Here is a 14164-nt window from a genome sequence, read left to right on the forward strand (position 1 = left end):
TTAAGTAGTAAATCGTGGAAATGTCTCAATGAAAATATTTGTTTTAGTGAGCTCAGTAGTTGTAAACATTTGTTTAAGTCAAAATTTACATGGACTATGACTCTAATGGAGATTAAGTCTTGAGTTTTTAACGCATTTTACAACCCACTATCTGTTGCAGTGTCTAACAATTGTGCAAGATTGTTAATGAATTGCTAGACTGTGACAACAACTGAACTATTTGTATGACGGTAGCAGCAAAACTATACTACGTTAGCAACATTGCACAGTTTTGAGTTTGTTTCCAAAATATTCCTCTATTCAGCCAATGTAGAGGAGGCATAATTAACATAGTGGAATTAACATAGTGGACTTAATGTGGTACCCATGAATCTGTATGGAACTGCTCTGTTATATAAGCAAACCATATAGACAACTTAATCTCTCGAATACTTTTTTATTCAGATTATTGGCCTTCAAAGTGTTTAAAATTAGGTCAATTTCTAACGAGGTGCAGTATGTTATTTTTATTATTATTTTTTATATTTTTTTTTTAGGTCTCCATAGTTTTTATTATTCTTTGTTTTACTTTAGGGGTGGTTTTTATGTCTCTAGGTCAGGAAAAATTCCACAAAGAAAAGCTCTTTTTAGGCATCATTAAACTAAAATAGATATTTGTTGATTAGCTTTAAATAGTGCAGAGTTGTGTAGGATGAAAATACTGGGGTTTACAGTTTTTGATACCTGTTATTGTTTTTTTCAGTGCCAGAACATATCAAGTCCAGTTTCAGCCAGCCTCAGTCTGCCAATTAGAACAGCAGCACCTCCACTGTAACCTGCGCCATCAGCAATGCCAAGAGGGCCCCAGCCAGCGGCCAGCCCCAAGCCCTGCCTCGGTACCCGCTCTGTGAAGTTCCGCCTGATCTCTGTTAGCACAAACAGAAACAGCTGTTGAAGTGTGGGCAATCCCTCACGGTCCTCGCTGCCACCCTGGGAACTCAAGTGCAGCTCAACTCTAGCCAGCCAGGGGAGCTTACGACTGAGAGGTCTGTCCTACACTGCGCCCAAAGCCACCTTTCAGGTACTAGTCCTCCGCAAAATTACCTTGTTATTTACGGATCAGCCAGGTGCACTGAAATCTATGATATATATGTTTAAAGTTAGTCATTGGTGATAGACAGAGGCTTTTCAAGTTTACAAGGACAGATATGTGTGTGTTCATTAGGGGTGGGGGAAAAATCAATTCACATATGAATCGCGATTCTATCTTCTACCGATTCAAAAATTTCAAATATAAATTTTCTAAAGTGTTACACTTTAACTTCGCAGTAATAAGTTATTGGCACGTTAGAGTGTTGTTAATCACAATAAGCCGGTGAATAGGGCTGGGTGGTATGACGGTATATATCGTTACCGCGGTAGAAAATGTCAACAGTAACAGATTTATTTATTCTGTGTATACCGCGACATGTAAATAAGTGGGCGTGGTTAACTCATGTGCAGCGCCGTGAGACTGAGACACTGAGAATTGTCAAAGAAACATGGAGAAAGCAGATCAAGAGGATCCACAAAGGAATTACGTTTTCTAAAGGGGGGTTGTTAACGTGATATTTTCGGGGGAAAAGGCGCAGCAGTCAACTAGCAGTGCAGCACTTGTAGCTACAGTTTAGAAGAGTGCATTCGCAACGGGGAAAGCATGAAGCTTACTTGACAATAACAGTTCATATATCAATATCGTAACGAATAACGTTAGAAATAACCTTAAATAATGTACAGGTCCTTCTCAAAAAATTAGCATATTGTGATAAAGTTAATTATTTTCCATAATGTAATGATAATAGGGCTGCAACAACTAATCGATAAAATCGATAATAATCGATTATGAAAATCGTTGTCAACGAATGTCATTATCGATTAGTTGGTCTGCTTACGTCACGGGGAGGGTTTACTGGTGATTGGTTGAAACAGGCCAATCAGGATGCTCTCTGTCTTACACGCGCTTCATGAGGCACATACGCACACACGCAAGGCCTCTCTCCCTCCGCTGCTCTGCCGCGCGCTCGCGCTACACGGTTTGGAGCACAGTCTCTTCTGTCTCGCATGCGCGCTCAAATCCCGGGAGTTTGAACTAATTTGCGGGCATCAGGGAGCCGCATAAGTCGCTATCAATATGCGGGTGACTCCCAGAACTTCCGGGAGACTTGGGATCTCTGTATTTTGTCTCGAGCATCAGGTTGCGCAATCAGTTCGCTCGCAACATAAGTGATGGATTAAAATAGCACTACCGCAGAAATATTACATTAAAACGGTCTTTACAAAGCGAAGCACTAAATATAAAGGCAGCTAATAACAGCAGCAGTAAAAGATTGTTTTAGTCACTGTACTCAGTGGTTTTCAGCGAATGTTTGTGCACTAATGCATAATTTTTCCTGTCTTTTTAATCAAGCCTGTTAACTTGCTGCGTACCTCCATTACGTTCTCTATTTATAGCATTTGTCTATTAAGTTTTAATTGTTTTTCAAACGCGATCTACTGCAGCTCTACGTTCACACGCTTGTTTTCAGTCTTTCTATATTTATTTTATCAATGTATCCTTATAATTCAATTAATTTTAAATAAAAATTAAATGAATTATATATTTGAGATGTTTTTAGTTTATATCTTCACATCTGAACAACATGTCTGTGTAAATTTGTTTTAACAAAAATTGTGTTAAAACAATATGTTGGATATAAATGTTTTTTTTTTTTACATTAATCATGGTTGTCAACTTGCCATCAGCAATTATCATTAAAAACAATGCAAATATTGATATTACTAAAACTCAATGTGTGGCTTTTGCACTTTTTAAAGTACACTTTTACACATAAATATCCTAATTTAGGGTTTTAGGTAACACTTTATTTTACGGTGTCCTTGTTTCATATGTTACGTACTTTAGTAATAACAGTAAATTATGCATAATTACATGCAACTAACCCTCAACAAAATCCTAATCATACCCTATTCCTATAGTAAGTACATGTAGTTCCTTAATATTACTCTGTACTTAAAAATATAATTACACTGTAACAAGGACACCTTAAAATAAAGTGTAACCGGGTTTTATTTAGTCAATAAACCAAAAAATCGAAGTGAATTTTTTTTATCCGATTAATCGATTAATCGAAAAAATAATCGTCCGATTAATCGATTATCAAAATAATCGGTAGTTGCAGCCCTAAATGATAAAAATTAAACTTTCATATATTTTAGATTCATTGCACACCAACTGAAATATTTCAGGTCTTTTGTTGTTTTAATACTGATGATTTTGGCATACAGCTCATGAAAACCCAAAATTCCTGTCTCAAAAAATTTAATTCAGTTTTTTTTTTTTCAAGTCCTATCTACCACAGTCAAATAGGAAAAGTTACTCAAAACAGTAATTTAGAATCAAATCTATGTAGCCTATATTCAATTAAGAAACGATTCTCAATTTTGAATAAAATTTCAATCTAATCATGACCTCAATAGTCGATATGAGGTGAATAGTGAGGTATCAAAAGATTCCCACCCCTAGTGCTCATAAAGTACTGTTGTTTTTTGGTTTGTTTGGTATTTTTGTAGTCATGTTGATAAATTGGCTAATATTTCTCCATTTTCAGATTGTAAGCATTGTCCAAAGTGTCAGTTGAAAAAAGAGAGCCGTGCCAAAGCTAAACAACAAAATAATTTGTTCCAAGTGTTTTGTTGTTTTTTTGTAATGCAAGTATTGTGTAAAACTATCTGTACTAGTAGATATTGGCATATGCATCTCCCAATGAAAAACCCATATTAATCAAGCACTAATTTAAAGTCCAGTTCAGTAATCATGCTAATGGAGTTACCTGTAAAAGTAGCAGTGATGAATTGGAATTGTTGGTCATAGCTGTAGAAATAAGCAATAATATTTGTTAAATGGTTTTAGCGTGTGGCCTTTTTATTGGTGACCTATTTTGCAGCTTAATTTAGTTATTTTTCCTGACTGTGTTGCTCTTTGTTTTTTGTAGGCATGGCTCCCATTCGGGATTCTGTCAGCCACTCCCCTAACCAAACAGGTGGCTCACTATTTATTTTTTCTCACCATGTGCTGTTGTTTACTATTTTTGTATAGTGTGTGTGTGTGTGTGTGTGTGTGTTAAGTCCATAAGTCATCTGAAGACCTGTTCATCAGTTTTTGTTTAGGTAGATTGAAAGTTGTTGTCAATGCTTAAGTGTTTCAATGAGTAGCTTTGATTCTCTCTAAAAAAATTCTCTCTCCAAAGTTAGCCATTTGCTCTAGAGCTTCTTGTAAGAATTAATATCTCTTGGCATAGGTAGACTGACTTTCCCTGTTTCCTGCCAAATTTGTGTTTTTCCTGTGTTATATAAGACCAGAATAGTAGTGCTGCCAACTGTTTCAAAGTGCTAACTTTTCTGAATTCAGTCTTGCATTGTAAGTCAGAGATTGTACACACTGCCCATGACACAGTATGTCTCCCATTAACGGGATAGTTCCTCCAAAAATATTAAAGGCTGTCATTTACTGAGCTTGTGGTTCTGAACCTGCATGACTTCTTTTTTCCCCCCCAAAATATATCCTTTTGTGTTCAACTGAAGAAGTCATATAGGTTTGGAAAGGCAAGGTCAGTAAACGACAGGCTTTAATAGGGTGAGTGAATGATAGCGGAATTTCCATTGTTCTATCCCGTTAACTTGTAGACTACTAAGTCTCTCCTTAGTTGACGTCTCTTTTTGTCTCCCCTGGAGAAATGAAATATGAGATCAAATTGTAATATAACTGTAATTTTCCTTTACCTCCAGTGACCTTCAGCAGAATCTCATTTTACTGAGTCACTCTTAAACAAACAGTTTACTTGAGACCAGCAATGAGACTGTCTGCTGCTTTGTCTTCCCATATCTGTTGTTAACACAGCCGGGTAGAAGGATCTCAGACTTGGCAAGAGAACAGTGCTCAAGGAAGCTTGGCAGCCATCTTGCAGAAAAATATGAAAGCAAGAGCAGGCTACCAGAAAATGCTTATTTCAACGAACACAGCAGTTGTGTAATTGTTAGAATTTAGTGCCACCACGCTTGCCGCATCGAAGCAAAATTAGCAAACTTGCTGAGACACTTCACACTTAGTGTTGCTGCTTGCAGTCGTCTGTCTTTCCCTTCTCTTCCATCCTGGCTTGCAGCATGATCATGCTGCGGCTACAAAATGGTGGCAGCTCTACTACTGTTTCATTCTGGCTTGAGTGAGACACCTCTCAGCAGGACAGAGACAAGGACCATGGGCGGTTAGCCATTGTACAAAACAATTTGTAATTTGTAACCAACACATTTATATACACCATTTGGCTTGTGATTTAGGTTGTTTTATTTACACTGAGTGTATTACAGTTAATAACTCAGTTAATAAAAGAATCAGGATATTTCATTGCATGGAGTCTGTGGAGCTGAATGTGCTGGATGTCTTAATTAATGTCTTGCTGAATGTCTAAGTTGTCCCAACAAATATTTTTTTGGAAGGAACCTTATATTTTAAGTCGCCACATTCTTATTAAGTCTTTACTAAACAAATACAGACTGTCCACATTTTTTTTCTGTTTGCCATCTGAAGTGACTGACGTTTGACTATTTGCGTTCACAGGTTTGGAACATGCTGGTCTGGAACCTCAGTATGAAAGTTCACCATGGAGCTCTGGCTCACCTTGCAGCGACTCAAACAGCAACTGGGGAAAAGTAATTGTTGATAAGGGACCCTGGCCCTCTATCACTGGTAGTGACCCAGAGTTAGCCTCAGAATGTATGGATGCTGACTCTGCCTCCAGCTCTGGGTCAGAAAAAAATCTTAGTATGATGCCGTCTGAGAGCACTGGGGGTGACAACAATGGCAATAGACAAGGTTCTCATTTCATGGTTGCAAATGGCAGCAATAATGTGGGTAATGGGAGTGTTAAGGGGCCTTGGGGTGTATCCAATGGCTCAATGCTAAGCACATGTCAAGGCTCCGGAGATGGCCCCAGTGGCAAGCTGGCAGAAAGCAGCCATGGCAAAATAAATGCATGGGGTACCCAAGTTTCCTCAACCAATATAGGTATAAATCCAAGCACTTTGAACCCAATTGCCAACCATGGTGCCTGGCCCGTTCTTCAGAGCACTGGGCCCAATCCCCACGGGCCGGTGGGGAACGGAAATGGTGGCACCAACACTCAACAAAGCACCATAGGTCAAACACCCAGCATGCAGAGTATCAACTCTAAGATGTCCTGGGGATGCCTGCAGCTGTCCGAAACTGAAGTCAATGGTACAAACAAGGTTCCAAGTGGGCAGACTCAAAACCTTAACACTGAATTTAATGGACCAAATAACACTACTAACTCGATGACCTCTAGTTTACCAAACTCTACAGGTTCAATGCAGATAAATGAACAGCCCCCAGGGCACCGAGCTTGGCCTATGAGTACAGGGGGCTCCCCTCAGCTCCCTATTTCTCCGGTCTCTAATGGCACTTCCATTTCTCAACACGGCAACAGTGAGGGGATTAACAGTGGGTCTTACGGTACAGCATGGGGCGCTACGCCCAGCACTAATTACTCTGGAGACAAATGTCCCATCCCTAAAGGCCAAGCTGTGGGCGACACTGTGAATGCAACTCTAATGCAGTCTGGAGCCAACAGTTCCTCTGTGAGTGCTGCTTTAAAGAATAATAATAATAACGGGATGGGCGGTCGTGAAAGAGGTTGGGACTCAACCCCCGGTACCTCACAAAGTATGTCTTGGGGAGCAGGTAATGGTGTGGGCCCAGCTGGGATCCCTCGCCCCTGGGGGAGTGCCTCTTCCTCTTCTTCCTCTTCCTCATCCTCTTCAAACACTGGCACTAAGGTCTCAAACGGGGAGTGGAACACTTTGCCCAGCAACAGTCAGCATTCCAATGATAGCACAAATGGAAGCAGAAAGGGAACTAATGGATGGAAGTCTTTGGAGGATGATGCTCTTGGTATAGGGAGCTCTAGTCAAGCGTTGCAAGGCAGCACGTGGAACAAATCTACAGGCAGTGAAGGTAGCGGAGAGAGCTCGGGAGGTCGCAGTGAGAGGGACGGGCAGCGTGGTGGCAACCGACGGAGGGGAAATCAACAAGGGATGGTTAATGCAGCTCTCTCTAGAATTGACGTGGACCCCAGGGTGCTGTCCAACACTGGATGGGGACAAACTCCAGTCCGCCAGAACACTGTCTGGGATGTTTCAACCTCCGATAAAAAGACAGGATGTGGACAGACAGGCTGGGGCAGTGCTCCCCCTCAGGTATCTAACTCAGGTCGGTGGGGAGATGGACCCAGCACCAACAAAAGTAGCGATTCTTCAGTGTCTGGGTGGTCTGAATCGAAACCTTTAACTGGCTGGGGAGAAACCAAAAGCCCGGTTGGGCAAAATGGATGGGAGGATGCCCCTTCTGTTACAATGAACAAAGGCGGTTCCTCATGGAATAGTACCAAGGATGAGAAGTCCTCTTGGAATAATGCGCCGAAGGCAAAGCAAGGCTGGGGCTCTGCTGGAGAGGGATGGGGTGGAGAAGGCCCAAAGGGAAACCATTGGGTAGAACCCCAGAAGTCTGGTTCAGGTGGCTGCGACAGCGACAGCGACCGCTCTGGATCGGGCTGGAGCGAGCCTGGGCGCTCCGGGACAAGCAACATCTGGGGAGGCAGTGGAGGCAACAACACTCCTGACCAGAGTGGTCCAGCCACAGGATGGAGAGACCCACCAAAGACCAACAATCAAAACCAAACCTGGGGCGAGCCAATCAAACCAAGCCACTCCAACCCTGCTTGGGGTGATAACACAAAAACGAACAACTCTTCAGAATGGGTCAAGTCCCAAGATTCCAGCATGGGAACGTACAGGAGTGGGAACACCTCTCAGACTGGAGCCCCTAGTCAGAACAAGCCTACAGGATGGCAGGGGGGCCCAATACCTGCTGCCTCCAAAGAAGAATCATCCACTGGATGGGAAGAGCCATCGCCTGAATCCATCAGGCGCAGAATGGATATTGATGATGGTACTTCAGCATGGGGAGATCCCAACAAATTTAACTCTAGCAACGTAAATATGTGGAACAAGAACAATGCTGGAGAGCAGGATGGCATGGCTGTTTGTCAACCCCCACAAGCCCAAAGCTCCATGGCTCCAAAGGAAAAGAACTGCAGCTCAGGTGGGTGTCTTCCTTTTTGGCAGTGCCTTGGCAATTATTACTCACCCATTATATTTATCTTTAGTCATGCACTCATCCCTTTGGATTTTTTCTGGATGCACTTTTTCCTCCCACCCCTTTCCTCTAATACCTCCTGCACTGACAAGTTCTGAACTTATGAGTGAGTGTTTGTTTGCATGTCTATATAAATATATTCATGCAGTACATTGAAATTGATATACATTGTATAAATGCAGCTTTTTCATTTGTTTTGTTATTTGCTAAATGGGAACTGTAAAGATATAGGTTCAAATAGTGTTCCCACTTCATTTGAAATTCGCTGTATATGAGCTGTGCTCAGGGAAAAATAGGCTTGGGTTACATTCTGACCGATGGTGCAGTCATATGGCAGCAATTTGAGCAGGAGGGCACACATGAACAGGGCTATTTTTGAAGGAAGTATTCAGGGCATATGCTGGATGGTGAAAGTGCAAAAACCTTAGTGGTTAAATGTAAGCTGATCCATTAGAAGGACTTCAGAGTAAACAAAGCTTGCATAAGCATGTTTATGCAAGGGTCGGATTTAGGCCATCGGAAAGTTTGCAGGTGCTGTCCAATGCCACTTTGGAGTTTGTGTACATATTAATTGCGTTGTCCTTGGTATTAGATTTTAGTTTTTAAACGATAACCTTTCCTTGTTTTAAATGTTAAATATTTCATGTTTAGATGCAAATGAGTTGCATAGTTATTTGCCATGTAGCTAATAATTCACACTTCTGATTCTTGTTTTCTCTGACGATTTTTTTATTTTTTTTTTAAATACTATACTATAAAAATAGCATTATTTTGTGTTCTGGTCTTGTGATCATATTTTTGTTTTTGTTTTTTTGCTGTCTGCTCACAGGGTGGGGAGAGACGTATTGTGGGCCACAAAAAAATGAGTCCTCTACCTGGGGTGAGCATGCTGCTTCACCTGTCACTGTGGACAATGGCACATCTGCTTGGGGAAAGCCTGTTGATACAGGTTCCAGCTGGGAAGGGCCAGGGAGGGAAAACTCAGGAGGCAGTAGCTGGGGCAATGCTGCTGTAGGACAGCAGTCACAGCACAAGTCTGGTATGTCACATCTCCAATTAAGGCCAAGAACTTTCTTTGATTTATTTTAACCCTTTAAGCGCCAAAGTCGCAAAATTACGACAAGACGTCATAGTTAATAAAACAGGCTGTAGATCCTAATATGGTGTAATATCTAATTTGTATTCCCTACCACTAGATGGCAGACATGTAATACTTCGATTCAAGATCAAAATGACGTCATGTTCCTATTCAAAGTGTTGGAGGAAACAGCAGAGCAAGTGAGCGATCGTGTCATTGATGCGGAAGCAGTTCAGTTCAGAGCGTCTGAGTAAATTGTGATATTTGTGAGAGAAAATCGTCAAATGGCTAATAAAAACTTGTACCGTGAGGATGTGTTGCAAATGTTATTCGCCGATTCTGACTCTGAAGGGGAATATTTGCCTTTTGTAAATGACGATCGGCCGTCTAATGATCGCGCTTCTCCCGGTACATCTTTGCCGTGCAATGGTGCCGCCCGCGCCTCTCCCGGTACAACTTTGCCGCGCAATGGTGTCGCACGCGCTTCTCTCGGTACATCTTTGACGCGCAATGGTGCTGCACGCTTCTCGCGGTACATCTTTGCCGTGCAAGGCGAGAGTGTTCACGAAGCACAAACAAATCATTTTGACCATTTGCCCAACGGGGATAGGGGTGGCAGGGGTGGACGTGATCTTTTCCTGAATATTACTGATGAACTGATCAAAAATTAGGCTACTGTTCACATGTGTTTTACTACTAATGTATTGTAATATAGTAATAATTTAGTACTTTCTCCTATTTTATTGTTGGTTTCCTCTTTTCCGATCATTTGGAATGAGGATAAAAAAGAAAATTAAAAAAAGCATGTAAATAAATTCCAACATCAATTCAATATCTACTATTTCCTGAATATTACTGATGAACTGATCCAAAAAGTAGGCTACTGTTCATATGCATTTTACTACTATATAGTATAGTAATAATTTAGTACTTTCTCCTGTTATTGTTGGTTTCCTCTTTTCTCATCATTTGGAATGAGGATAAAAAAAAATAAAACATCCAAATAAGTTCAAACATCAGTTAAATATCTACTATTTCCTGAATATTATGAAATTCAAGAGGGCCGCCCCCTTATGGCGTCATAATATGCAAATTAGATGAGTATATTTACACCCCACATAAACTTTCAGTCATCCCCAACATTTTTCTAATTTACAGTAGATCTCTATCTTTAAACCCTTTCAAGCCACAAGCTTTTGAAATGTTGATGTCAAAATCCAGCATTTTTTCAACAAAAAACCTTGGCGCCTAAAGAGTTAAACCCATTGTTTGTTTTTCCCCAATGTAAATATCAGGGTGAAATAAAATTAATTTAAATGTAACTATGTGTTCAGTGATTTTATTTTTAATCACTGAACATATAATCACCCCTTTATTTTTCATTTGATATTGTTTTTGTCTTTTTAGGATCCAAACCTATGCAAGACTGGTATGGAGAGCAGAATTCTATGGCAGGGCACTCCAACTTGGAGGAGGAAGAGCAAGTAAAGATAGGCATGTGGAACAACAGTTCATCACAGGAAATGAACCAAACTGGTAACTGGTCCTACAAGAAGATGCCTCCAAAGGTAATAATTCAGACCTGATTTAGCCTGGCAGAACTACTTAAAATATCATTCACTGAATTTACTGTTTTATTACAAGGACTTAGTGACAAAATTGTGTACATTTTGCTTGCCTATTTCCTTAGCTGAACAAAGGACCCAACAAGCAAGATGATTCTCAATGGATGAATCCGTTTGTGAAACAGTTCAACAACATGTACCCTGTAAGGATTAATAGTCTGATTGCTACAATTTCCATTGAAACCTGTTTATTTTAGATATTAGGTGACCACAAATCCTTTGAGAAACAAACTCATTAGTTAGCATGCTTACGCTTCTATCTTTTTACAGAGGGATTCTGCTGAAGATTCCATGAAGAGCAATAAGATGGATATGTCTGGAGGTAGGTCACATTCGCATGCTCTTCCAGTGCTTATATTGAGTGATGTTTGTCGCAGTCCATGAATACTAGCTTGATATTGTAAAATCTATAAATTCCTCTCATATTCTGCAGGAATGACAGACAAGCGCATTGATGTTGACAAGCATGTTCTTAATATGGGAGAGTACGGAAAAAATCCTGCTTCACGTCACCAGATCCACAAAGATTCTCCCATAGACCGCAATCCCTATATGGATAAGGTCAGTTTTTTCCAAGTCTCTTGTAGCGTTAATGGAGCCTTCACTTCACACAGTGACTGTTACTTGTGCTTGTTGGTTACTTTAGCACCCTCTATGGGAAAGAAATGCAACGTAAAGACCCTATGATGTAAAATTGATGTTTTATGTCAAATTAAACTATTCCTGAAGTTAAGAGCTTCGAGGGTGGGGGGGACATTTAAGGGAGTGAATTCAATTAAAAAATCTCTCTTTTTTTGTGCTTAATTTTAAGCTTGATTTTCTTTTTTATAATCATTTTAAGTCATCTTGAGGCCCCATTGGAAAGCCCAAATTTCCTTTTTCACAAGGAAATGCTTCAATCAATTTCATGGGGTATTTAACATCAAGTCATTCTGGAATCTAAGTCTGTTTCTTATCCCAATTCCTAAAACATGCCAAAGAGGATGCTAACATAGCCTTTCTGTCACCTTTTCTGTGGGTGTTAATGTGTCTTTCTCTGGTGGCCTGGTGTTCCTTCTGTTCTTTGACCAACTGCTGCTGTTCTCTGCGTCCTGCTTCTCTCTCTCTGCTTGGCCTGTGATTGTGCTTCAGCTTTCACTGCCCGTATGTAATAGCTCTGTAGCAGAGGAGTTCCGAAACTCACAGATCACTTCCATGCAGAATATCTGCTTTTCCCTTACGAATAATGCACAACAAAACCAATGCAACTTGCCAGGGCCTCACCATCCAAACTCTGCCTCTGTTAGGCAGGTAAGTTAGTGCATGCAGATCCCTGTGTGCTGAAGCTGTGAGTGCACTAGACTGCTGAATGCTCATTATGTACATGTGGGTTGTTTGTGTTTCTCCACAGAATGTAAACATGTACAGTGTCGGTAATGCGGCAGCACAAGGCCGGAACGCCCAGCAGCCTCCAGCACAACCTCTGAACTCCACTCAGCCCACTCTACGCAACCAAGTGCCTCCTCCACTACTTCCCTCTCAGGTAACTCCAATTGGGTTTCTAAAGCTCACTTCACTTCAAGATTAAAGGGTTAGTTCACCCACAAATGAAAATTCTGCCATTAATTACTCACCCTCATGTCGTTCCAAACCCGTAAGACTGTTTAGATATGAACAAAAGCCTAAATTCAATCTGTTAATCATATAAAGCGATCGAGTCTCTTCAGAAAATTTTCACTAAACTGCTCAATTCATATGGATAGGTTTTTTGGTCTCTTTATAAACTTTTTGAAGCGTCAAAGTGGAAGTTGCATAGCTGTCAATGGAGAGTACAGAAAGGTCTCAGATTTCATCAAAACGATCTTCATTTGTGTTCCAAAGATGAACCAAAGACTTGCTGGTTTGGAACGACATGAGGGTAAGTAATTAATGACAGAATTAAAATTGTTGGGTAAACAAACCCTTTAAGCTGTGTGGTAAACAGGGTTCCCACGGTCGTATCAGGAAATTTATCAGAAAAAAGTATTAGGAAATTTCCAAATGTGTGATTCCGCACATAGAAATGAATAAATTAACTCTTAAAAGTAGGGCTGCACAATTTGAGGAAAAAAATATAATTTATATTTTACTGAGAAAAATTATTTGCAATTTTATTAAGATGAAATTTTAAGAGACAATGTAATTTGTAAACCAGAATAAACCATTAAAATATGTATGTCTTTTATGTTCATAACGAATGTGTACAATCTCTCTTTGCAGGTTCCTCCACCCCTGTTGAAGTACTCTCCCAATAATGGAGGTCTGAACCCTCTGTTTGGCCCACAGCATGTGGCTGTGCTGAACCAGCTGTCTCAACTCAACCAACTGTCTCAGATTAATCAGTTACAGGTATTGATCCCACTGCAAGTAACAGCCTAGAATTTATTTAACTGATAAGTTACCATGTTCCTAGCGATACATATTACTTTTTCTTTCTTTTTTTCCCGGTCCCACAGCGTCTCCTTTTGCAGCAAAAAGCTCAAACCCAGAGGGCCATGCCTGTTAACAGCCGCCAGCAACAGGAACAGCAGGTTCGCGATCTCTTGGACCAACTTGTGTGTTTGTTTCTTTCTCTCTTGGCTCGTTTATGTAATTTTTTCATTTGTGATTGTGTAGGGTCGTGGTTTGGGTCTGTCCCAGCAAATGATCCAGACTCCTCGCCATCTCGATCCCTCCCAGATGAAGCAACAGACTTCCCCTCAGCCACCCTCACTGCACCAACCCAGCCTCAAGTCCTATATGGAGAACTTCATGCCCCCCAATGCCTCTGACCTGCAGAAAGAACAAAGTTCCTTGAGCTCGTTCAGTAATTTCCCTTTAGGTGGGTGTCCTCCCCATCTTAATATAGGCCAGACTGACTCTATGTTGCACCAAGCTGCCAAGCCCAACTCAATGTTTGCATCTGACATGTCAAGCTATCTGCCAGCTGGCATTAGTCAAAGTCATAGCCTCCTAGCCCCACCTATGAGCAATGGCCACATGGTGCAAGGCTCTCCCATCAACCCTTGGGTAGGAAAGAACTTCTGTCCTGACAGCAGCTCTCTGCCAGCGAGAGGTGAATACAGTCTATCTATTTTGTTGTCCCCAGGAAAGTTTCTTCTTGCATTTTGTATTACAGGGAAAATGAAAACAGTGCAATGTTGCAAAACCTTCTGATTTCAGAACCTTATTATTTGATTGTAAATCCAATGTTTGGCT

At 40.8% G+C, this 14164-nt stretch overlaps 1 protein-coding gene across 4 annotated transcripts in view; it reads left to right on the forward strand.

Moving 5' to 3' along the window:
- The window catches only part of LOC130075818 (trinucleotide repeat-containing gene 6A protein-like), a 64675-nt gene that overhangs the window by 39045 nt on the left and 11466 nt on the right, over window positions 1-14164 (forward strand). For 3 of the 4 annotated variants that reach the window (XM_056240583.1, XM_056240582.1, XM_056240584.1), the window contains 12 exons: window positions 743-1060; window positions 4011-4058; window positions 5633-8191; window positions 9075-9284; window positions 10731-10891; window positions 11014-11091; window positions 11219-11270; window positions 11382-11509; window positions 12339-12470; window positions 13187-13315; window positions 13423-13497; window positions 13583-14021. In XM_056240583.1, the coding sequence (XP_056096558.1) occupies window positions 4013-4058; window positions 5633-8191; window positions 9075-9284; window positions 10731-10891; window positions 11014-11091; window positions 11219-11270; window positions 11382-11509; window positions 12339-12470; window positions 13187-13315; window positions 13423-13497; window positions 13583-14021 (4009 nt within the window). In that variant the 5' untranslated portion in view covers window positions 743-1060; window positions 4011-4012. The remainder of the gene's footprint in view (window positions 1-742; window positions 1061-4010; window positions 4059-5632; window positions 8192-9074; window positions 9285-10730; window positions 10892-11013; window positions 11092-11218; window positions 11271-11381; window positions 11510-12338; window positions 12471-13186; window positions 13316-13422; window positions 13498-13582; window positions 14022-14164) is intronic. The other variant, XM_056240585.1, reaches the window with a different exon arrangement.

This window comes from Rhinichthys klamathensis, unplaced genomic scaffold (genome assembly GCF_029890125.1).
Source record: "Rhinichthys klamathensis goyatoka isolate OS25496 unplaced genomic scaffold, OSU_Roscu_1.1 h1tg000605l_1, whole genome shotgun sequence".
Taxonomy (NCBI): domain Eukaryota; kingdom Metazoa; phylum Chordata; class Actinopteri; order Cypriniformes; family Leuciscidae; genus Rhinichthys; species Rhinichthys klamathensis.